The 25,986-nt window shown below is 38.8% G+C and overlaps 1 protein-coding gene across 15 annotated transcripts in view; it reads left to right on the top strand.

The window, feature by feature from the left end:
- Positions 1-25,986, top strand: part of LOC140481473 (disks large homolog 2-like) — a 956,164-nt gene that overhangs the window by 854,224 nt on the left and 75,954 nt on the right. For all 15 annotated transcript variants that reach the window (XM_072577706.1, XM_072577705.1, XM_072577704.1 and 12 more), the window contains one exon: positions 19,232-19,307. In XM_072577706.1, the coding sequence (XP_072433807.1) occupies positions 19,232-19,307 (76 nt within the window). The remainder of the gene's footprint in view (positions 1-19,231; positions 19,308-25,986) is intronic.

Genomic DNA, 25,986 nt, shown 5'->3' with positions numbered 1-25,986 from the left:
CTGCTAGACTGTTTTGAATGGACACGGTCTGTCACACTATGACTCAATGACACCAAGTGATCTTTGAAGGTACTGATACAGTGGAAGAACTGATTTCATTAGGGAAAGAGGCAAATCAGACCATTTAAGAAAATAATAAGATAGCCCTTGTCACCAGGCTATGCTCCACAGATTCTCCCTAGAAGCTGGGTTTGGTGAGGGTGCCCTGAGAAATGCAGCATATCTTCAAGCACATCCTTCACCCTTGGTTGAACTTCAGCTAGTTTGAGGATCGCTGCTGCTGGGCCACAGCTAACATTCTCTCCAGCCACCTTTGGCCACATGTGCAAATAACCTGTGTAGCCTACAAAGCATTTCATGTATTACATGAACATGGTGACTCACCTTTTGAACAAACTGGTCCAAACTACATGAAAAATGATGCATTCTTTGCGTAATAGTTTGCTGCTTCTGCATGCTGTCCAGATTAGATTACTTACAGTCTAGAAACAGGCCCTTCGGCCCAACAAGTCCACACTGACCCACCGAAGCGCAACCCACCCAGGCCCATTCCCCTACATTTACCCCTTCACCTAACACTACAGGCAATTTAGCATGGCCAGTTCACCTAACCTGCACATTTTTGGACTGTGGGAGGAAACCGGAGCACCCGGAGGAAACCCAAGCAGACACTGGGAGAATGCGCAAACTCCACACAGTCAGTCGCCTGAGGTGGAAATTGAACCCGAGTCTCTGGCGCTGTGAGGCAGCAGTTCCAGCCACTGTGCCACCATGCCGCCCCCAAGATACTGCGTCCTTGAGTCTAGCCACTGATTCATTTGAGTTGGTCATAAACTCAAAATTCTAGGACATGATTGAGCTCAACTACCGCAAGAACTCCTCTATTCACAAAACATTAGCCCTCACAGATTCAGGGCAGATCATATCTCCTGCTGGTCCAAGTATTGACCACAAACTGAATGCTTAGGGCCTTCCTTCATTGTCCAGCTAAGAATCACTCTGACAACCACTCCCACTCTGAGAGGTCTCCCTATAAAAGAAACTGCCTTCTCTGTCTCTGTCACACCTTCTTGCACGTTAGTCCTGTGCTTGTCAAGTACTGACATTTCTAATCAATTTGAAGCATCCACAGAGGTGAAAGAATCTGTGCTAGTCAGATGTGTTGTTGCTTGCTCAGAGATTTGCTCATTCTTCACTTGTCAGCGGAATGACTGTGGGGAAAGGAGTCTTGAAAAGTTTTATGAGTCACAAAGACTCGTGAGGGCTAACATTTGAGATTCCAAAGCTTGTACTTCAATGAAGCCTTTCATAACACAAAGTGCTCATCATGCTTTCTAATGATGTGTCACATGAATCCCCAATCTCCTTGCCCCAAAACAGCGTGTATGGACCACCACAACAGCATCTGAAATGACAGGTTTGCCATCTCCAACTTCCACCAACTGAGACACCCTTACAATGTCTACTGCTGCCTCCATTGATGCCCTGAGAGATATCAGGAGAAGAGTCACTCCAGTGGTTTTAACCATTTTCTAGACATTGTGCACTCATTTCTCCAGCAAATGCAAATGAGATAAATAATGCATTGCAATTCAGCTTGAAGAAAAACATCTTCTCCGCTTGGTTTGAGGAAGCAGGTTTCCTGCCTCCTGAAGCATTATGCCTCACAGCTTCTTCGACTAAGTGTGTCCTGGGCGCACACTTCTCCAAAGATGAAGAGGAGCATATATTCAGAAGCAGAGAGTTGTATTAGGGTTAGGTCTGTACCCAAGGGTCTATTTCTTCTTTGGAGATTTCACTTACCTTTGCAGATGACAAATTTTCCTCAAAACTGTCTTAGCACTGAATCCACATTTGTTGAACCAATCTGGTGTTACTGACAATAGTTTCCAACCAAGCCCTCTTAGTTTGGTGTGATTTTCTCTCCTCCTGGAATGCCCTACATCTCCCTTACAACATTCATGTGTATTTAACATTACTCAGTTCTTTACTCCAATGAGATGATGTGAAGTTAGCTGTGCTGAAAGAGTTGCTCATTTGGGTGCTTCGCATTTTCAAAATTTCCAAATGAAGTTGTTAGAAAAAACCATTTAATTGCGAACCATAGGGTGGAATTCTATGAGCTGCTCATAAATGGGAAAGGTGGCAAATAGACCTATAAATTAGAGTAGTATGTGATGGGCAATGTGTCTGCTACTAGCTTTCCCACCCTCACCAAATTTTTACAGGCAGTGTAGTAGACACTGGGAGAGCCACCTATCCTGTCACACAATTTAGCCACTTAAATGGGCAACTAATGTTCATTTAAGTTCATTCTTGTGTTCATTCTTGTTCATTCTTGCAACTAATGTTCATTCTTGCAACCACTCTGATTTAATGGGTAGCGAGAGAGTCCTGCATAAAACATGCAGCTTCTATGGTCTGCTGTCCAATGAAAGATGAGACAAGGCATGTTGGTACCTCCCTCCTGTGTCCCACATTGCCATTTAGAGCCAACCTCTCAGTTTTGCCTCACCCTTCTACCTCACCCCACCTCAGCCCCGCCCATCATGCTATCATCCTGTTCCAATCAACAGAACCTACCAAGCTGGCTCCAGGGAAGTCCCAGAGTATCCTGAGTTCCAGGTTTTCCATGGTTGCTCTTCCTCCCTGGCTTTCTGCAACACCAGCACTGCCCATTGTTTGTGGTGATGCTGCTGGTAGTAATAACTGTTGACATTTGATTTGCCAGCAGATCTAGAAGGCAAGATATGCTCCTGGAGGTAGATAGAAGTTATACTAATTAAAGATTGTCACCAAAAAATTAAAACAGGGCAAACGTGCCAAGTAGAGTTGTGTTCACACCCAACATTTATGCTGGAACATTGGGAGCATTCCTTTAGTGAACAAACTACCACATATATAAAGACACCACCCTCAAAATAGTAGGTGTCTTCAATTACATTATTTTACTGTCACTTACATTGTTTATGCATGACAGCAAGAGAGATGGGAGAAAGCAAAATTCTGTACTCCATCATTCATGTATTTGGAAGCAAACAGAGCAAGGAAGATGAAGGCTTAAATCAATGCATGTTACAAAAGTTTTGTTGGCCCATTAAAACAGGGAGTTTTCTCAGTTGTATTGCGAACAAATGGAGCAAGAAAAGGCTGTTGAACAACTTTTTGTTAACTGCCTTTCACACACTTGCCAGCAGTTTGAGAAGAGTTCTCAGGTGCAGCCATTGGCTTTTTATCCTGCTGTCTCAGGGTTCAGCCCATCACAATTCCCATCTTACATCTGCTAGTTTTGCAAAAGGCATGTCCCTAAGTTTATCAAGGGCCCAATCCCAGCAATATTGTATCCCAAAGGTGGTGGCTTCAGTATCTGGAATTGAGTCTGCCTCCCATTTTGTGTTGCTCACTAGAAAATCCAATTCTTTGTGTTCAATTTCTTCTATGTCTCTTGTCACTTTTATTGATGGAAAGGTCAGCTTTGTTCATTTTGTTTCTTTTTCCTAACTGAATCAAGTTAATTCTATGAAACTCCATTAGGAACTGTCTTTTTTATCAATTAAATATTTAGAATTGCTGTTAGTAAAAATTTCCCTAATGCATCAATGTTCTTATCTAGATAAATTGCCAGAGCTGTACATGGATTCACCAATGAATTATTAAAGATTTAAATAATTTGACTTGACTTATAATCAGATGCACTTGACGTGCTTTCAGTACTTGATTACCTTTCAAATAGCTTTACACTGATTGTACACATGCCAATGAATAGTCAGCAACTATACTAACACCATTTGTCAAAGAACAATCAACTGTTTACGTCCAACTTCATTGATGCCCGAAATGGCAAGTGAATCCAGCAATGCACAGTGACAGCAAACTGAAACAGCTCAAAGTACATTCACAATTGCCCCTAAGCCCTATCATAATAGATTAAAAGGTTTGTTGGTAGATAGGCAATTTTAAAGAAATAGTATTTAATTTTCAGAAAATATACAAGCAAAAATATCAAATAGGATAAGTAACAGAGCCATGTCTTTCAAGGAAAGTTGAACACTATTATATCAAAGAAGTTCCCAATGGAAGTTGTAAGCCTGACAATCGGGAGAACTTACAATTCAGCAAAGGAAGACAAATAAATCGATAAAGAGAATATCAAATCATAGAATCCCTACTGTGTAGAAAAGGGCCATTCGGCCCATTTAGTACACACCGGCCCTCCAAAAAGCATCCCACCCATATCCACCCCTTAAACTATCCCTGCAACCCTGCATTTCCCATGGTTAATCCACCTATCCTGCACATCCCTGGACGCTATGGGCAATTAACATGGCCAATCCATCTTTGAACTCTGGGAGGAAACCTGAGCATCTGAAAGAAACCCATCCAGACAAGGGGAAAATGCAAACTGCACACAGAAAGTTGTGCAAGGGTGGAATCGAACCCAGGTCCCTGGCACTGTGAGGCAACAGTGCCAACCATTGAACTGGTGAATATGAATATAAAATAGCAAGAAACATAAAAATGGATTGTGAAAGCTTATATTATTATATAAAATTAAAAGATTATCAATGACAAATGTGGATCCAATAAATGCAGAAAAAGGAGAATTTATAACAGGAAGTAGAAAATGGCAGAAAAGGTAAATAAATGCTTTTCTTGTGTGAACATAGACATAATCTTCCTTAAATAATTAACTTCCAAGGATCTGGTGAGAGTCTGGGACTGAAAGAAGTTAGCACCAGTGAAAAACATTATTGGAGAAATTAATGGGATGAAAATTTGCCAAATCTCTAGGACCTGATGGCCTTCACCCGAGAGTTTTAACAACAATAATTGTTACATTGATGATCACCTTAATTTTGTAATGGTACCTGCCGATTAGATATTATGAAGGGGAAATCATGTTTGATAAACCTGTTTGAAGATATTTCTAGTAGAATTAAAGAGTGGGAGCCAGTAGACATAGTGAATTTAGATTTTTGGATGGCAAAAATACCCATACCCCAACATAACTTTGAAAAATACCTCACCTAAGACGTTGGTAAACAAAATTATTGTGCATGGAATTGGGGTTAATACTAGCATACTGAGGATTGTCTCACAGAAAAAAGCAAAGAGTAAATGAGTCGTTCTCAGACTGGCAGGCTGTGACCAGTGAGCTGTGGTACAATGATGAGTACTTGTGCCCCAGCTATTCATAATCTATATTAATGTTTTGGATGTGAAGAACAATTGTATTATTTCAAAGTTTGTACAGTGTAGAACTTACTGGAAATATGTGTGGTGAGGAAGACAGAACGAAGCCTCGGAGGGATCTGAACATCTGACTCAGTGGGCAAGGACATGGCAAATGGTATAAAGTGTTGAAAAGTGAGGTTATCCATTTTGGTAGGAAAGATTGAAATGTATTGATGTTCAAAGGGACATAAGTAACCTTGTTCATAAGTTGCTGAAATCCAGCTGTGGGCTGTAGAACCAGGGGACATCGTATTTGAATAAAAGGCAAGCCATTTCAATTGAGATGATGAGGAATTTCAGATGTTTGGAATTCTTTACCCCAGAATGAAATTCGTGAAATTACAGAAATTCAGTCGTTATGTACAAGGCAGTGTTTAATTAATTGTCAGTTATTAATGACATAAAGAGATATAGAGGGAGCTAGCAAATATGGTATTGAGGTAGATTATCTGCCATGTCCTAGAATGGCAGAGCAGGTTCAAGGGATTGAATGGTCTACTTCTACATCTATGTTCCTAATGCAGGTCAGTGGTCAAGCTTTATCCAAAATTGCTGAAGCTCAGGTGCATTTTAAAAGAAGCAGAAGAGGGATGGTAGAAGGAAGGTATATCAACAATGGCCTCTAATTGTTTTGTGAAGCCACAATGAACAATCCTGTTTTCCAATTCTGCAAATACCAAACTCCTGCAAGTTTAAAGGCCACTTTTTCCCTAGACTTCTGGGATCTTTTGAAGGACAACAAAATGTTCAACTACTCAAAGTGAATGCAATCACTTATTTCATTCAAGCGGACATCAGATCAGATGTAGATGCTAATTTGAAATTAGACCCCATTGTATTTAAAATTACAGATATCAAAGAAATCATGGAAAATTTAATACAATGTCATTTGGTCCATTGTCCAAGCCAGTCAACGAAAACTGATAGCCTAACCATATCTTCTTGAGCTTTGTCTTTAGCCTTGAAGATCACAGCTCTACAAGTAGCCATCCACGTACTTTTTAAGTGTGGTGAGAGTTTCTGCCTCTACTGCCCTTTCAGGAAATGTGCTCTAGGTCTCTACATGGAAAATTACTTTCTCATCTTCCTGTGAATTATTCTACCATTTTTTTAATCCCTCTGTTAATGTTGTCCTTAATTACACTATCTCAGCTCATCATAATTTTGTATATCTCAGGCATCTCTTAGTCACCTCTGTTCCAAGAAAAACAATCCAAGGCTACTCAAAGATAAAATTTTCCAGTCCTGGCAGCATCCTATATCTCCTCTGCACCTTTTACGGTACAGTCACATCTTTCCAGTTAGAAATGAAGAGAGTATTCAAGCTATAGTCTAAACTAGTATTGTATACAGCTCTAGCATAACATCACTTACATTTTCTTGCCTCAGCTAATAAGTAAAAGTATGATATATGATTTCTTAGCCATCTTTTGACATGCCCAGCTTTAAAGACATTTGAGGGTCTGTGGGCACACTCCTCAGTATCTACCACTTATTGTGTATTTGTTGCCTTTTGGCACAGCCAAAGAATCATTACCTCACATCTTTCCAGATTGACTTCAATTTTTTGTTTCCAGCCAACCGATCAGAACATCTATATCTTCATGTAGTCTAAAGCTTTCCTCTTTCCCATCAAACACACGACCAGTTTTTGTATCTTCTTTATCATGCCCTCCACCATTTGAATCTAAGTTAATAGTATATATTATTCAAAGTAAGGGAACAATTATAGGGACCTTTGAAACTACACTGCTTCAGATTACCTGTTCCAATATACATATCAACCAACACTCTTGGGTACCAATTAATAAGACAACTTCTAATCCATTTTACCACTCTCCTATGGGCCAAAGCCTTTTATGTGTTTGGACAAATCTACCATGTGGGATTTTGTCAATAGCCTTGTTCAGATGCACATGGGCCACATCCACAACTCTGCCCTCGTCAAGTTTATTTATCATCATCTCAATAAATACCTTCAAGTTAGTCAGATATGGCATTTCTTTAACAAAGGTTTAGGATATATCTCATAATTCTTTCCAGTAAATCTATGGTTAAGATAACCAGCCGATAGTGAGAGATTAGTCCTTCCTCCCGTTATAAACTATGATCCAACCTTTAGCAGGCTTTCAATCCACTGGCACCACTCCTGTAGCCAGGAAGGACCGAAACATGATGGTCAAAGCCTCAATAATTTTCTCACTTATTTCTTTTAACAATCTTGTATATAATGTATTGATTATTAAAATATTGTTCTGTATTTTTAACTTATTTTCTACAAGAATACTGAACACCACTTATGTTTATTTTTCTTTGGATACTTGTGGCGATCAAGAGAAGAGTTCAAAATTATCAGCCTGCACTTATTTTAAAACCAAGTTCCAAAAATAAACAGTGTGACTACTTAACCCACTGAGCCATCCATTGTCCTATCAGATAGCTAGTAATTATTTTAATTTGCAGAGAACCTAATTAATAATGCCCAATTTCCAAATAATGGATCTTATTATAGGTGTATCATGGTAATAAAACTCACAAGAATGTTAGGGTCTCATTCCTAAACTTCTAATGTACAGTTGTAGGTACAAAGAAACATACAGAACAGTAAGAGAACCCAAAGTTAAACACCATGTCTGTTTCATCCCTTGGTTTTTTTAAAAATCAATCTCTAACCTAGTTCTTTCTTGAATGAGTTCACATTTTTTGGGCTTATTCCAATTTAGTGCACCTGTCTATCAATTTTTCCTTTCCTGTAAAAATCCATCTCCTTGGTTGTGACATCTAGTTTATTTATGTCCTTAGAATGTTAAATATTGAGTGTCCTTTTCTGCTGATAATTCCATAAGACCTTAAAACCGTATGAAATAGAAACAGGAGTAGGCTGTCACAAAGCTAGTCCCTTTTTTTCTAAAAGCTGTTCCTTGGCTCAAGGAGACTCTGTCCTTGAGTTTTTTTAGAGGGGTAAGAAATGGGCCAGGCTGCGACCGGTCTGGCTTGGTACAGAGATGAAAAGGATTTTGAGAGGCCTTTTGTTTGTATGTAAACAGATGAGACTTCAGGCCTAAGTGGTCATGTTTTAGACATAACCTGTATAAAGAAAGGGGAGTGGTCAACTCTCCAGCTGAGCTGAGCAGTTTTTAGTTCAGTCTTGAACTGCTTGGAAGTTCAACAGTGAGGTGTGTGGGAACTCACTCTCTCTTTCTCTCTCTTTTCTGCCCTTCAACTTCAACCTGTAGACATGTGTTCCATTTATACTGGGTTTTAAAGGGAATTTGCTTATTGCAACTGTTGTGTATATTCAGAACAGCATAATTAAGCCTTGTTTGGATAGACTGAGCTCTGTAGGGGGTTCTCTATTCTGTTCTTTGTGTTTCATTGTGTAATTTTGTGAATAATTTTTTCGTCTGTTTTCAAATCCTGTAGTCAACCTAGCTAACTTATTCCAGGTAATTTTCACTGTACACTTACTGAAACAAATTGCAAAGTTATGTTCTGGGCTGTCTGGTTAAGACTGTTTTGAGTGATCTGGACTAGTCCATAACAGATTGGGAGCTCTTTGTGGGATTTTAAACAGCGAGTGGTAGGTGTTAATGTCTTTATTTCGGGTGTTGGTTTGGTTGGGTAGACAAAGCTTGGGTTAGAAATAGCTCTTTCAGTCACCAAAAGCTTTCTGGATGTGGATACAGTGACTTTGGAAGTTTTGAAAAACTTGAATAAGACCAAGTTGCAAGCATTAGCAGAGAAACTAGAATTGGAACTGCCTGCTTCTGTGAGGAAAAGAAAGATAATTATAGCAGTTAATTTAAACTTGCTGGAGAAACCATCAGAATCTATAGAGATGGCAAGAATTTGATTGCAAATGAAGCAGCTTGAGTTAGAGGCAAGAGATAAGGAAAGGGCAGCAGAATGAAACAATTTGAGTTATGATTAAAAGTAGAAGAGAGGGAAAAAGAGAGAGCAGAGAAAGAAAAAGAGAGAGGTTTTGAACTTCAAAAACTGACATTAAAAAGAAAAGTCTGCTTAAAAGGCTGAAGGTAGGCTTAGTGAGGAAGAGAGTGATGATGAGCAAGCACCTGGTAGTCAGAAGCCTGGTGCGAAACTATTTTAAGTATATTCAAGCATTGCCTAAATTTGATACGAAGGATGTGGAAGCCTTTTTCATCTCATTTGAAAAGGTGGCAAAAGAAATGCAATGGCCATTGGCAATATGGGTCTTGTTGATCCAAATGAAACTTGTTGGTAGGGCTAGTGAGGTATTCGCGTCACTATCAGTAGAGGTATTTGGGAGTATGAGGAGGTGAAAAAAGCCATTTTAAGCGCATATGAGCTTGTACTAGCAGCTTATAGACAACATTTCAGGAATCTAAGGAGGGACCCTGATCAAACCTCTATTGACTTGGAAAGGATCAAACAAAGTAATTTTGAGAGATGGATAAGGGCTTTAAAAATCGAGCAAACCTATGATGCCCTTAGAGAGGTAATTATTCTGGAGGAATTCAAAAATTCACTGCCTGAAGTAGTGTGAACTCATGTGGAAGAGCAGAGAGTTAAAACAGCAAGGTTAGCAGCTGAAGTGGCTGATGATTATGAGCTAGTGCACAAAACTTGGTTTGGCTTCCAGAATCAATTTCAGTCCATGATGGATAGAAATTGGGGCAAAGAGAAATCCTCACATGGAAAGGGAGAGGTAGATCTCAGTGAAGACATAAGGATAACTTACCACAGGGTAAAAATGAAACCATTGAGGGGGGCAAAGAAGTTAAAAAGCTCCTGTGTTTTCATTGTATCTATCTCTTAGCCTTAAATATACACAAGGACTCTGCTGCCACAGCTTTCTATGGTAAGGAGTTCCAAAGACTTGCGACCCTCTAGGAGAAGAAATTCAACCTCATCTCAGTCTTAAATGAGTGCCTCTTAATTCTGAGATTATGCCCTCTGAACTTAGACTCCCCCATGAGGGGATACATCCTCTCAGCATTTACCCGGTCAAGCTCCTTTAAAAATCCTACATGTTTCAATGAGATCACCTCTCATTCTTCAAAATTCCAATGAGTAGTGTCCCAAACAGGGTTCATAAGACAATCACTCCATACAGGGAATCATCTCGAGAGAACCTTCTCCGAACTGCCTCCAATTGAAACAGTATACTTTCTTAAATAAACTGCTCATAGTACTCAGTCCTTTAGTCTCACTTCAAGCCTTAAGTACCTACTCTCTAGTAGACAGTATCTTCTTTTCTCTGTAATGAGAGTAAAGTAACAATGGCAAGCAGACTTCCCCACTAGAAATGGTGGAAAGCCAGAAAGCATATACAACTCTAAGCTCCTCTTGTACATTTCCTAGCTTAACATGTCAGAATCAAAGTCTATGCTCTTTGCTGAAAAATACGCTATAGCACAAGATTGTCCTTTAATGAGAGTCCTGGACTTTACCCTGAGAAAGTTTATTTTATAGGGCCTACTTCGTATACTTGCTTTCACCATGCATTTTACTTGCTGGGACTGTCAGGGTGTGCACTGAGTAGAATTTCCAATTTGGTTTTAGATTTAACAAGTATGGCCAGAAAAAAAGTCACTCATCTATTTCTCTCCTTACTTCTCATGCATTACAGAATCCATGGAAGATGGAGACACAGAGATCTTTGTTCTTCTCCACATTTTTGATTTCTTCCACTCACATCATGCCACAGTTCTGAACTGTCTTTGCTCAATCTGCATTTCTACTCTGGAATATTTTTCTTCATTTTATCTGAAGTGATGATAATTACACAGGCTGGAAGAAATCAATGCAGACAAAAGGAGAATGTGCAAGCCCTACACAGGCAGTTGCGAGAGGGTAGGATTGAACCTAGATCCCTGGCCCTGTGACACAGCAGTGATAAACACTGAGCCAACATTCTGCGGAAAGTGAGGACACTTTGTCTTCAACTTTTAAAAATTTGCATTAACAAATAGCTACATGCCTGGGCACCATTGGTGGGAGCAGAGGGACTTCTCCACAAGGCAACCTGTGACTGTTCCTTTATCCAGGTAGATAACAACCACCTCTCAGCTTACATGGAACATTTGACTTTAATAAGGATTTAACAGATTGTATTGGCCACTGTCCATTTGCTAATGGGAAGCCCTGCTGCCCTTTCTTTGTGTAAGACTATAAGACATAGAAAGTAGGGAAAGGAATAGGCCATTAACTCTTTCAAGCTAGTTCCACCATTTCATATGATCAATTACTTCAGTTGCTGGAATCTGTACTGAAAACAAAAAAATGCTGGAGATCACAACACATCAGGCAGCATTCATGGAGAGAGAGAAAGCTAATGTTTCAAGTCTAAATGACTCTTCATCAGAGCCGATATGAAGTCTGAAGGGAGCAGCATATATGCAATAGTTGGGGGGAGGGCGGGATGGACGATGGGGAGCTGTGGAGTGCTGGGGGAGAAATGATGTTGATAGTTCAGATCAAGTGATTAGAATGTGAGAATAGCAGAACAATAGTGTGTCTAACTGCCAGACTGGAAAGACAGACAGTCCCACTGAGGTAGGGGGAGCAGAGAGAGGATGCAGTGACAGAGGATATAACAAGTAAAGCTAAAAGAAAGGAAAGGGATGGGAGCAGGTTCACAATTTGGAGACATTGAACTCAATATTAAGTCCAGAAGGTTATAAAGTGTCTAGTCTGAAGATGAGATGTTGTTCCTCCAGTTTACACTGTGATTCCCACTGGAGCACTGCAGCATGCCGAGGACCTTCATGTGGACATGTGAGCAGGACACTGTGTTAAAATGACCAGCTGAGGGAAGGTTGGGGTCCTGCTTGCACATAGACTAGAGGTGTTTCCCAAAGCAGTCACCCAGCTTGTGTTTGGTTTCTTCAGTGTAAAGCAGGCTTGATTGGTGCAGCAAATAGAATATATAGGATTGATCCTCTATCTCGATAGCATATTCCCACATTCTTCCATAACCCATGATGCCTTTAAAATTTAAAAATGTTCTCATAAAAACCTCTCTCAAAAATATTCAGTGACTTGGCATTTACAGCCTTCTGTGGTTGAGAATTTTATTGGTTCACTACTGTTTGAATAAAAAGAGTTCTTCTCATCTCAGTGCTCAGTGGTCTAACCCATATCTTGAGACTGTTCCCTGGTTCTAGATCCGCCAACCTGGGGAAACATCCTTCCTACATCTAGTCTGTCGAGCTATATCATAATTTTATATTTTTTATCAGATCGCCTCTCATCTTTCTAAACAATTTCCCCTCATAGGATAGTGCTGCTCTTTCTAGTTAAAAATCACACAACACCAGGTTATAGTCCAACAGGTTTAATTGGAAGCACACTAGCTTTCGGAGCGACACTCCTTCATCAGGTGATTGTCACCTGATCACCTGATTGTCACACAATCACCTGATGAAGGAGCATCTCTCCGAAAGCTAGTGTGCTTCCAATTAAACCTGTTGGACTATAACCTGGTGTTGTGTGATTTTTAACTTTATACACCCCAGTCCAACACCAGCATCTCCAAATCATGGCTCTTTCTAGTATCAGCCTAATGAACCATTGCTGCATTCCCTCTATAACAAATACACCCTTTCTTAGGTAGGGAAACCAAAACTACATGTAGTTCTGTAGGTGTAGTCCCACAAGGTCCTGTGTAAGACGTTGGAACAGAAGTAGACCAATAGATGTATCAAGTCTACGCCGCCATTCAATTAATTTATGGCTGATCTGATAATCCTCAACTCCATTTTCCTGTTTTTTTTCCCCATAACTCTTAATTCCCTTACTGAATAAAAATTGTGTATTGCAGCCTTGAATATATTTCATCACCTAGCTGTGACATCCCTCTACAGTAAAGCATTCCATAGGTTCACAACACTCTGAGAGATGTAATTTCTTGTTCTCTATCTTAAATGGGTAACCCCTTACTCTGAGATTATGCCCACTCAATGGCCACAAACTGAAACATCCTTTTGGGATCTACTTTGTCAAGTCCCTTAAGAACCTTGTTTTTTTTTATTCTGTCATGGGAGATGTGTGTTGCTGACTAGTTCAGCATTTAGTGACAGTGAAGGAACGGCAGCATATTTCCAAGTCAGGATGGTGAATGGCTTCGGTGGGAAATTGCAGGTGGTAGTATTCCCGTGTATCTACTAGTCCTTCTAGATGAAAATGGTCATGTGTTTGGAAGGTGCTGTGTAAGGATTTTTGGTAAATTTCTGCCATACAGCTTGTAGATTTTACATACAGCTATGATTGAGCATTGGTAATGGAAAGAGTGGACGTGATAGTAATCAAGTGGGCTTCTGGATGGTGTCAAGCCTCTTGAGTGTTATTGGAGCTGCACTCATCCAAGCAAGTGAGGGTATTCCATCATTCTTCTCTGTGAGTTACTTGCTGTAGTATTCAAGACCTCTGTATGACTAGTCCAGTTCAGTTTCTGTCAGTGGCAACCCCAGGATGTTAATCCTGGGACTTCAGTGATGCTAAGGCCATTGAATGTTTAGGGATGATGGCTCGATTGTCCCATGTTGGAGATGATCATTGTCTGGCATTTGCATGGTATGAATATTACCTGCCATTTTTCAGCCCAGGCCTGGATATTGTACAGGTTTTGCTGTATTTAGACTTGGACTATTTCAGTAGCTTAAGCTGATGGAGCTGCTAATGGTACCAAACTTTGTGTGATCAGTTTGATTTTGTTAATTTCATCTCTATATCCTTATACCCCTTGATTATTTAGTACTTTTGGAGATATATTAATGTTCTCTACTGTGAAGAAAAATGCATTTCCTTGTTCATCAGTGTTATTCCCCAGCCTCATTCTCTAAGTAACCTATGTTCACTTTGGCTTCTTGTTTCCTTTTTATATATTTAAAGAGGCTCTTTCTATCCATTTTCATGTTATTTGTTTGTTTGCCCTAAATTTTGGTAATTTTTTTTGGCTTTTAAACTTTCCCAAACCTCTGGCTTCTACTTAGGTTTTCAGCATTGTATCTTTCAGTCAATTTGAGATACTTTTAATCAACCCGTTCGGAGATGTATTACACACTTCTGGTTCATTAGGTTCTTTAAGCAGGGACTCCTGGTTCAAAGGTAGGGACAGCACCACTGTGCCACAAGAACCCTCTCATTTTCAATTTGATACTACCTTTAACCTAGGAGATAGTGAGGACTGCAGATGCTGGAGAGTCAGAGTTGATAACGTGTGGTACTGGAAAAGGCACAACAGATCAGGTAGCATCTGATGAGCAAGAGAGTTGATGTTTCGGGCATAGCCTTTTATCAGATCCTGTGCCTGTTCCAGTGCCATACTTTATTAACACTACCTTTAACCTCCTGGGTAACCATGATAAGTTTATTTCTGTCCTATAAGCTTTGTTCATCAGTAGGATATATCTTTCCTGTAAGTCATCTACTATTTTCTTAAATGTGCACTATTATTCCTTATCCATCTTTTCTCCTAAATTCTTTTCCAAATCTACAGCAGCCAACCTTTCTCTCGCCCTATGTAATTTGCCTGATTTAAGTTTTGTACAGTTGTTTCTGACCCAAGTTTCTCACTATCAAACTGAATGCTAAATTCTAATGTGTTGTGTTCCCTAGGTGATCTTTTACTGAGAATTCATTCATTACACCTGCCTCATTGCACATTACCAGATTCAAAGTGGCCTGATCCCTGGTTGGATCATAGCAATTTGTTTTAGAAAACTGTCCTAAATACGCAATGAATTCTTCCTCTTGGCGACCTTTGCCACTTTAATTTTCCCAATCTCCATAAAGGTTAAAGTCACCCATGATTAACGTACTTCATTTTTTAAACATCCTCATGATCTCTTGATTGCTTCTTTATCCTTCAGAATAGCTACTTTGTGGCTGCCTATAGACTACTCCCACTAGTGTCTTTTTTCCTCACTATTCTTACCTCCACCGAGATGGATTCTACATCTTTTGCTTTTACATTATTTCTTGCTTTTATACTTGTTCCATCTCATGCTAATGAAGTTATCCCTCCACCCTTTCATTCCTGTCTACATTTTTGAAAAGTCATATATTCCTGAATATCTACAGCTATCAATACAGTTCTTCAATTCCCTGGAATACTGGTCCTAGCACAGTTCAAGTGAAGCCAGTTCCATTGAAACAGCTGCCTTCTACCTCAGTATTTAGTGCCAGTGCTTCATGAGTTGAAACCCTTTCCTCACCTGCCAATCTTTAAGCTATGCAGTTAATTTCTTGATTTTATTTGTTCTGTGCCATGTTTGCCTATGGCTCATATAGTAATCCAGAGGTTACCTTAGCGAGTTTGAGTTCAAAATCTTTCAGCAGAAACCTGTTTTCAAGTCCTATCAATGTTGTTGGTATCAATGTGAATGATGACAACTGGATCCCTCCCTTCCCACTCCTGTGCAGCCCCAAGGACTTGTTCTTAAGCCTCACGCCACACAGGCAATGCATACTTCAGGAATCACATATGGATGCAGAGAACAGTATCTATCCTCCTCATTATATTATGTCCTCCTTTTTGCAACTCCAACTTCAACTCCTAAATTCAAATCTGAAGTTTGTCAAGCTGTAAACAATTTTGCAAATGTCTTCATGGTGGATCACCTTGGTATCAAGCAGCTTCCATTTATTCCAAATGCAACACACCAGCCAATCTACCATCCTTATTGTTTTTATTAATTAAATCACTCTAGTATCCTGCTCTGAATACTTCAATATTATACAGTAGCGCCTCAACATACAAATGACCCCGTTCACGAACAAATTCCGTTCATGGAATGCCCTGCCAGTAGCAGTAGGGGACTCTCCCTCTTTATGGGTATTTAAGCGGGCATTGGATAGGTATATGGAGGATAGTGGGTTAGTGTAGGTTAGGTGGGCTTTGATCGGCGCAACATCGAGGGCTGAAGGGCCTGTACTGCGCTGTATTCTTCTATGTTCTATGTTCTAAATCGGTTTACAAACAGGATTGTAAGTAAAATATTGCTTCAAAGTACATTCGAAATTCAAGGTACGAACGCAAAAAGCCCGTGGTTTCATTGTCATTGTTCTGCTTTTCTACGCGCGCTTTAAACGCAAAAGCTCTCGGGCCCCGTGTGATTTCATTCAGTTTGTCTTTGGCGTGCGCGCTGTGAACATCCAACGTCCAAGCATTCTTACGCTTTTTTTGTTTTTTGCATTAAATTAGCCCTCATTATGGCTCCCAAGAAAGTGAAAAGTGGTAGTGATAGTGGTGTTAAGAAACCTAAACATATTACTGTAGAAACGAAGAAGGAAATAATAGCTAGACACAAGAATGGTGCTTGTGTATCTGATCTCGCTATGCAGTACGACATGGCAAAATCGACTATCTGTACTATCCTAAAGAACAAAGAGGCACTAAAGGCAGCAGACGTGGCTAAAGGAGTGACTATTTTAACGAAGCAAAGGCCTAAATTGTTAGACGAGGTTGAAAAATTATTATTAGCTTGGATAAATCAAAAAGAGCTTGCTGGAGATAGTGTTAACGAGACTATAATCTGCGAGAAGGCTCTACACATACACCATGATTTGTTGGCAACACCGCCAAGTACACGTACTGCTAGCATTGAAGAAGTTAAAGCTAGCAGAGGCTGGTTTGATAAATTTCGTCGACGAACTGGAATCCATAGTGTAATAAGGCATGGAGAAGCGGCTAGTTCAGACAAAATGGCAGCGGAGGACTTTGTGAAGGAATTCAATAAGTTTGTCGAAGATGAAGGTTATGTCTCACATCAAGTTTTTAACTGTGATGAAACTGGACTTTTCTGGAAAAAAGTGCCCAAAAAGACCTACATAACCCAAGAGGAGAAGGCACTACTGGGCCACAAATCAATGAAGGACAGGTTAATGCTTTTATTGTGTGCGAATGCAAGTGGGGATTGCAAGATTAAATCTCTATTAGTCTACCACTCTGAAAATCCTCGCGTTTTTCAACGCAATAATGTGTTGAAGGCTAAACTCCTGGTAATGTGGAGGGCGAATAGCAAGGCTTGGGTCACGCGAATGATTTTTATGGAATGGTTAGAGCATAGAACATAAAACAGTACAGCACAGAACAGGCCCTTCAGCCCACGATGTTGTGCCGACCATTGATCCTGGTTGATGAAAGTTTTTTCACCAGCTGTCAAAGAATATCTTGAAACAAATAATTTGCCACTTAAGTATCTTCTAGTAATGGACAGTGCTCCTGCCCATCCTCCAAATTTGGAAGAAGACTTAGACATTGAATACGACTTCATAAAAGTAAAGTTCCTTCCTCCCAACACCACTCCTCTCAGGAGAAAGTGAGGACTGCAGATGCTGGAGATCAGAGCTGAAAAACGTGTTGCTGGAAAAGCGCAGCAGGTCAGGCAGCATCAAAGGAGCAGGAGAATCAACGTTTCAGGCATAAGCCCTTCTTCAGGAAAATTGGCCAGATTGTGAACCTGAGAGAGACTTCGAGGGTTTTGAGGAAGAGACATCAGTAAATGTAGTGAACGAGATTGTGACCCTGGGCCAAAATATGAGCTTGGAGGTCGATGAGGATGATGGGGCGGAGCTGGTGGAGGACCAGAGACAAGAACTCAGCACAGAAGATCTTGTTGAATTGCAACAGGAGCAGTTGAAGGTTATGCAGCAGGAGCATTCTGGAGAGGAGGAAGATGTATCAAGTGTTCAAATCAAAGACATTTGTAGCAAATGGAGTGAAGTGCAGGCTTTTGTTGAGAGGCATCACCCTAACAAAACTGTGACCAACAGAGCAGTGAACATTTTAAATGACAATGTGATGTCCTATTTTCGGAAAATTCTGCAACAAAGGAAAAAACAAGTTTCTCTGGATTGTTTTCTTGTGGCATCACCAACCTCCAAGAGACAAAAAAAGAGAAAAGACTCCGGAAATATCCGAACAATGGGAAAATTGATTCAGTTCGCGAACTTTTTGGTTTGCGAACCGAGTCCCAGAACGTATTAAGTTCATAAGCTGAGGCGCTACTGTATTGTTATTTTTTAAACAGACCAGTATCAATTTTATACCTAACAAGTAAAAGAGAGAAAAAAAGACTGGAGACTGAAATATAACCTACAGACTTTATTTTTACTTGAAGGGCTAGAAGTACTTACCAATACTTCTAGCTTAATTCTGCTTAATTCCTTGAGACTCAATTTCAACACTCTATTGTAAGGTGTAAACCTAAATGCTGAATTGCACTAATTGGGCTAGTTATATATGTTTCTAATGCAGAGGGCCCATTTTAGTTAGTTAATGAGAATCCCGTTTCAGCCTGTGTTTAGTTGGCTGCACAATCAATGTACCCCTTGAATATAAATATACTCAAACTTCACTAGCACAATGCTTTAAATTACAGAGTTTACTTGAGTCCGAACTAAAAGTTAGACTAAATTAGCTTTGCATAAAATAAAACTTGAGGCTCTTTCTTACTCAGCAAATGCATACACTCAGTCCAAGGTTGAACTGAATTTGCGAGCTGAATTTATATGCTCCCAAACAAAGGGCTTGCCTCACTCAATTATTGAGGATCCTGTTTCAGCCAGTTCATAATTAGGCTGCTCTTTCAAAAAATCTCTGTAAAAAATGCTCTGTAAAATTTCCCAGGACTAGAATAGAGTAGAGTAGAATAGGACCTGTGCAACTCTGATCCCTCACCTAGGCCACGTTAAAATCAAACCTCATAGAAATGGCTCTAAAATGAATGTTGACCTGTGGGGCATATTTTAATATAATGTGAAGCTTCCGTATAATGGTTCAAGATTAAATATCATCTTATATTTTTTATTAAATTATATAAATATTAACTGCAGTCTTGATATCTGGGTAAAGTACAGATGTGACTTAAATTTTAATTTTTTTGTGTAAGAATTGTAACAGGCTACATGTTTTGCTATCCAGCAAATTTATCTTTCTCAGTATTCTTGACTGAATCATTGAATCAAAATAATCCATTCTGATGGACTATTCATCCTTCTGTACCCCCAGAGTTGAAAGGAAAGAACGATCTAGACTTAAGACTGTAAAGTTCAATGCCAATCCTGGAGTGATTGATGCCAAAGGGGTAAGTGAAGAAATTATTGCTATTATTGTTGCTACAAAATAATGACCTATATTGCATCAGCAAAGCAATAAATGTATTGTTGAATTCGATAGTTCCCGGAGCTTCATTTGCCAGACAGCATTTAAGATATTAAGAGAAACTCTGGTTGATTTGAAAATGGTTCAAAATAGAATTACATTCGTAAAGGTCCATTTGGATTCAATGCATATTTAAAATTACCATACCCTGAATAATTTATTATGATGAACAATATGTTGCAAACAGGTTAAACTTATATGGGGTATAAAAATACGACCTTTTCACATCTTTTAAAAATACTAGATACAGACAATTGTTCCTGCATTTTTTTGCATTACACTACTACTTTTCTCGTCAAAGTAGCAAAGTCAGAACTTAGAAACTTGTAAACCATTATTTTGTATCTAGTATGAAAACTTAGACTTTAAAATTATTTAATGTCAGAAATGCTGTACTTAAAATTCAACACACTTTCCTAGTACTGCCAAAATTGGTAGGAATAAAACCTTGCTAATTGATTTCATTGAATTAAAGTGCATATATGACAGATATTTCAATAACACAGTTCAAACTCACATTGTACAAATATTTATAGATGTGTATAGGAGCCAGACTTTGTAGTGATGCAAGATAACTGGAGATCATATAGTAGGAAAATGAAAATGTTAGAATACTTAATTAGAATTGATTAAAGATAATTGGCACAATGTTTAAAATATTGCTAGTTTTCTTAAAACAGCGTTGAACTAGTTACTAGCAAATGTTTTGGATGTTTACTTTGAAAGTACTTTGATTCCTCTAAACATCACATTGATTTTTAGTATTGTCACAACAAATAACTGTTTCTACAAAATAATGACCTATATTGCATCAGCAAAGCAATAATTGTACTTTATTCTACGTATTTTAAAAGCAAAAATAAATTGTATTTCAAAACAGAATGTGATTGATATAAGTTGTTTTGATCAATATTTGTTCACTGTTAAATAGTTTAGTACACTTGTAATATCTGGTATTTTGCTTTTTGCATATTGATGTATTTATGAAAGTGTACTTGCATTCAACAGACAAGTAGCAGCCATATTAATTGTAATGTTCAATACTATTCAAATTTCATCAGTTTTGGTAATAATAGAAGTCTTCCATTAACCTTATCCAAATATCCTAAGAGATCATTTATTCAGACTCTTTAAACCAAAATACAGATGAACAATTAAAGTTGACAGATGAAAAGATCTTGAAACTGACTGAAGAAAAATGTCAGCAGTGAACAAGATACAAATCAAATATAACATTTTAATATTATTTCTAGGAATATTTCCCATATCAGAGCCAAGCACAAATGGATTGTTTTGTTTTGCTTTGGCTCACAAATTACTGAACTGAGAAGTTTTATAGTTGATTGCATCCCTGCCTAGCTCCATTTACGTACCTCGAGAGTGGGCCACCAGAGGTCAATCAGGAGTGGAAATCAACATCCATTAAGACCATTTTTGTTTTCCTGAAATAAATAGTGCAGAATCTTCCAGTCACACTTGGATTGCCACTACACTCCATTTTACTTACGTTATCCTGGAGTTACACATTTCTGGCCTGAGTCCCTGATTCAGGTTTTTTTTGAGAAGTGAGGAGCGTATTTGTTCAGAAAGCCTTCTGGTGCAGTGATGGATCTGCACTGGAGACTAAGCACTGTTTTTACACTAGTCAATGCTGTGTTCTGGGGTGTGAATCAAAAGAATAATTGACAAGCTACAACAGAGATCAGGGTAAGATAGGTAAATAAGGAGTAGGGTGGTAAGTGGTTCAGCAAGTGAGAGGGTTAGGTGCCAGGAAGGTGAGGAGGTAGGGTGGCAAGTGAATGAGGGGCTCGGGTGACAAGTAAGTGTGAGGGGAGTGGGGTCACAAGTGTGAGGCTGAAAGGTCCCAGGTGGTGACTGGTAGTGGGTTGGGAGATGGCATGGCGGTAAGTGGGTGAGAGGGTAATTATCCAGATATATGCGTGAGGGAATAGGATCTCAGTAAAGTCAGTGAGATATTACACTGGGACAAGGATGATGATCAGTATGAGTGATTGGCAGAGCAACTTTGTAGCTACCTATGAGCTGGAACAGGTTTAATCCTTCTGGCATTTCCTCAATAACCATCTAGTTAATTTAGTAAGAACTTTCCAACGTCTCCAATTCGAACTGAGAATTGAGGATATTTTCAAAGGATTTCAGACTTCAGATTATTGCTCATCAAAGACTAAATATCCCAGGCAATTACTGTATAGTGAGCATGTTGCGTCTCTCAGTGGATGTCATAGTACAGCTGTCAGGGTAATTTGAATTGAATTGAATGATTTGTTTTCACTTTATATAACAAATAAACACTGTAATATGTCACCATTCTCTGGTGCCATTTTGAGTTACGGAAGATATTAAGATATAACTAAAATGTAACTAAAAATAGAGTTCTTCCTCCCTTCTTGTGCTCTGCTTGACATCGGGGCGGATGGGCGGGCTCATGGGGAGTTGGGTGTAGGGGGTCTCCACAATGGGCTCCATGTCCATCAATGCCCTTGCATCACAGTCCATTCCAAGCGTCCTGTTCCAGGGCCACCACCACTACCGTTCTGCCACCAGGAGCAGCACACCTAAGCCCGACTATCTAGATACAGGAAAATCTGGGCCTAAGTATAGAATATGAAACCATTCAACCAATCTTTTATATTAAACCTTACTGTCTTACTAGGAGCTTTTTAAAAATATTTTTGTTGTCAAAAAGGACGATTTTAATTTCAGGAAAAGCAGTCCAGAACTGTCTGTCACATGTTTATAGTGAGGTAATATTTCTTGAAAGCAATATAAATTCATTATCAGATTGCATATGTATTAACTGTGACAAAACAAAAACTTTCCCACTCTCTTTACAAGAATTACTTTGTATTTCTCAACAAGATATTGTGCACTTAATAGTCCAAAAATGTATTTTTGCATTGTTCATTTAGTTTGATTTTCTCTAGCATAGCAAATGTAAAAGAATATTGAATTCTGTTGTCATTGTATGTTCTGCCTTGGAAAAGGGATCAAGCTGTACTCTAGCAGGAACTCGCAGTTGTCTTTGGTTTCAGTTGCCCACATTCAATGTAACAATCTGAATGAGATAACAAGAACACCAAGCTCATCTATTGAAAATCAATTCTGTAAAGCAATTTTATTAGTTGCTGCTGCTGCTTATAGATTCTCCTATCAGGAGATCTGCTGTCATGGTGTGCTACACTTTTCACAAATCCATTGGAGCCCAGCTGCAGTCATTCTGTGACATCTGTTATCCAACTGTACCTAGGTTCACACCACTTTCTGCTGCCCTGTATTTTGCCTTAAGAAGGAATCTGTGCTGTTTGACAGCTCTGAGCAAGGCCAAAATACTGACAATTTTATCAAATACATTCAAACACCGCTTTATTTGTCTTATGAAATTTTTAACACTAGTCTTAGTATCCACATTCAAAGGTCTCTATTTTCTTTCATAGATCTTCATTTAATGTCTTGGTTTCTGAGGGATACAGGAAAATGGATAGAACATAACATTGTATTTTTCTTGTTGCAAGCTTGGGCTTCCTTGTTGTTAGCATTCATTTCAACTTCACAAGATTATTTCTGGATATCTCTATCTTTCTTTGAATTTCTACAAAACATCTGTCATCATTTCAAGACTGCTATTGATTAATGAAAACATAACCCTTATCATGAATTTTTTTTAATAACATACATTTTGGCATCTATAAAACAATTTTAATATGTTATTTTTACTAATGAGGATTGTCATTGATATTTTCTGTCAAGCCTATCCAACCTTTTAGAACAAGTTGCCAGTTCCATGTGCCACAATCACTAAGTGGGCAGTGAATGAATTCTTTTAAATTATCCAAGCAGAATCAGAATTAAATATCATATTGAGCATAATTAAACTCTTTTGTAATTAAACTTCTTAACCATTTATTGATAGTGTCACGATTATTGTAGTCGTGATTTGGAGATGCTGATGTTGGACTGGGGTGTACAAAGTTAAAAATCACACAACACCAGGTTATAGTCCAATAAGTTTAATTGGAAGCACTAGCTTTCAGAGCGCTACTCCTTCATCAGGTGGTTGTGACCTCCTAGTACTTCCAATTAAACCTGTTGGACTATAACCTGGTGTTGTGTGATTTTTAACGATTATTGTAGAGTATGTAAAAAAAATTTGAACCAAAGATGTAAGCATTTGTCAGTTTTGGCATTACTTGGTATATTGTTCTCTATTTCATATTTCCATATTTCAAAGGACATAAAGAACAACAAGATGTGAAATTCAAACAGTCATATAACATTTATTTGGTTATCTACTTTTCATTTATTATCTGTCTGACCAGTGATCCCACACTGGTTATCCAAGTTTCAGCCAGGACTCGCCAGACCTAACGTGGTCTGAACTGTTTCACTGTGATCACTGTCTATGTCAGTCAGTTTTAGCAGCTTGAACACTGGTGACCTTCTTTTACACGTAGAATCACTACAGTGTGTAAGAAGGCCATTCAGCCCATCGAGTACACAGCAACAGTTTGAAGAGCATCACACCCAGTCTGACCCCCCTGCGCTATCTCTGTAACACTGCATTTCCCATGACTAATCCACCTAACCTACACATCCCTAGACACTGTGAGCATTTGAGCATGGCCAGTCCACCTAACCTGCACATCTTTGAACTGTGGGAGGAAACTGGAGCAGCCAGAGTAAATTTGCGCATAGGGAGACCATGCAAACGCCATACAGAAAGTTGCATAAGGCTGGAATTAAACCCAGGTCCCTGGCGCTGTGAGGCAGCAGTGCTAACCACTAAGCCGTTATGCTACCCTTCTTCTGTCACTCAGCTTCATCTGCATCACAGCAAGCCTTCCATCTCCCAGTCTTATGTGCTGGAACAGTAACTTACTCACCTTGTTTGCCATTATTTCTAAAGTACCATCTGCGTGCACAGGATAATTAAAGCTGCTGTGATTAAAATAACTTTATCAGTAAGGGAACATTTTTTATATGGTTCTAAAGAAGAAGGGTATCATCAGGAGTACATTTGTTTGAGGACCTGCCAGACTACAATGAGAACGTCTCCTTCCAGGTGGACATTACATTAGCCAGGTTTAAAGCAGAGTTTGGTGATGTCTTGGATGATACTGGGTTATCAAACATTCACCACTATTATTCTGTTCTTGTAATGCAGCACTTAAGTGTTTCCTAGTCATGTAAGTTTGATGTTATGAGTGATCTTCATGATACCACAGGGGATGCCAAATTTGTTATGGGATCTTTTAAATTTATTTGCAAAAGATTCTAAGCCACAGTGAAGCTTGTGTTTATTGCAATAAATGCTATAATAGAAACTAGCCTGCATAGATGAAAACAAGAATGTGTGATGCGAGTCCTCATCACTCTTTACTTACCTAACAGCGCATTGTACATAGGTTGCCTGTATAGTGCTGTTTACCAACTACATTGGAAAGCAGACTATTGAAACTTCATTTTCAGGAATGGTAAAGTCAATAATGAGCATTTTCTGTACTTTGCAATCTACTTTGCATACTTTATAACTAAATGTTAATAACCAATCATATACTCTGGCTTTTCGCTACATTAATTTTTTTTGTTGTTGTTTTTGATGGAATAAGAGGCTTCCAATATGGTTCAATTACATGATTACGAACAATCTAAATAAATAAATTGATGGATCATGCAACCTAAGTTTTGACCAGCGCATTTTCGAAATCACTTTCTCTTCATTGATCATAAGGTTGACATTCGGAGCTTTACATCAGTCACCAGTTTTTGTGAAGTTGATCGTTTGATGATTATCTGTGTCAGAAGACATAATAGCTTGAAACTGTTTTCCAGTTCTACTAATAGGAGCTACATCTTTCCAATTATGTTACCACCACCAAAGAAAAACAATGTAACACAAGTATTTTGAAATAAAGTAAAACCTGTCAGGTTCCAGCTGTGGAGATCTATTTCTTTGCAATGTTTTGCCACTATGTATTCTGTATTTTTTAAAAATCAGGATCAAGGAATTGCCTGGAACGTTCTGCTAAGTACAAATAGTGTAGAATGTAAAGCACATAAATGAGCATCTGAGCTTTGAGCTTCATTTCAATTGATTTAATTCGGTTTGATGGTCTATTGTCAGTAACTAGGCCATCTTCATAGTGCTCTATTTTGTTTATTTAAATTACATTTTACTTCTCCAGATTTCCACCCAGTTTTATGATTTAAATGTACAAACATGATTCTGCTGAATGTCTGGTCGCATGCTATTTCCAGCATCAGTCGCATTCAAAGTTTAGTCCCAGATGAAAGTCAATTACATCATTGACTCTTCCATTCACACTTTAAATTAGATTGCCCTTTAATGTGCGGAACTGTTTGCAGTTCCTTGATGGGATGTATTGAAATGTAAGTAGTGCAAGTCTTGAATATTCTGAACAGACATTTAATCGGCTCTAAAAATACCTGAAAATTCAAAATCATAGCAGATAAAGAGTGATAAAGCATGTAGGCAACCAAGGTCATGTTGTTCCCTTGACAATTTTCTCATGTTTTTTGTTGGTTTTTCATCCTTTTTATAGGCCCCACCACTCATTTTTGTT

The sequence above is a fragment of the Chiloscyllium punctatum genome, chromosome 9 (genome assembly GCF_047496795.1).
Source record: "Chiloscyllium punctatum isolate Juve2018m chromosome 9, sChiPun1.3, whole genome shotgun sequence".
Lineage (NCBI taxonomy): Eukaryota > Metazoa > Chordata > Chondrichthyes > Orectolobiformes > Hemiscylliidae > Chiloscyllium > Chiloscyllium punctatum.
Note: the sequence above shows the minus strand (reverse complement) of the source record. Positions and strands in the feature narration are given on the sequence as shown.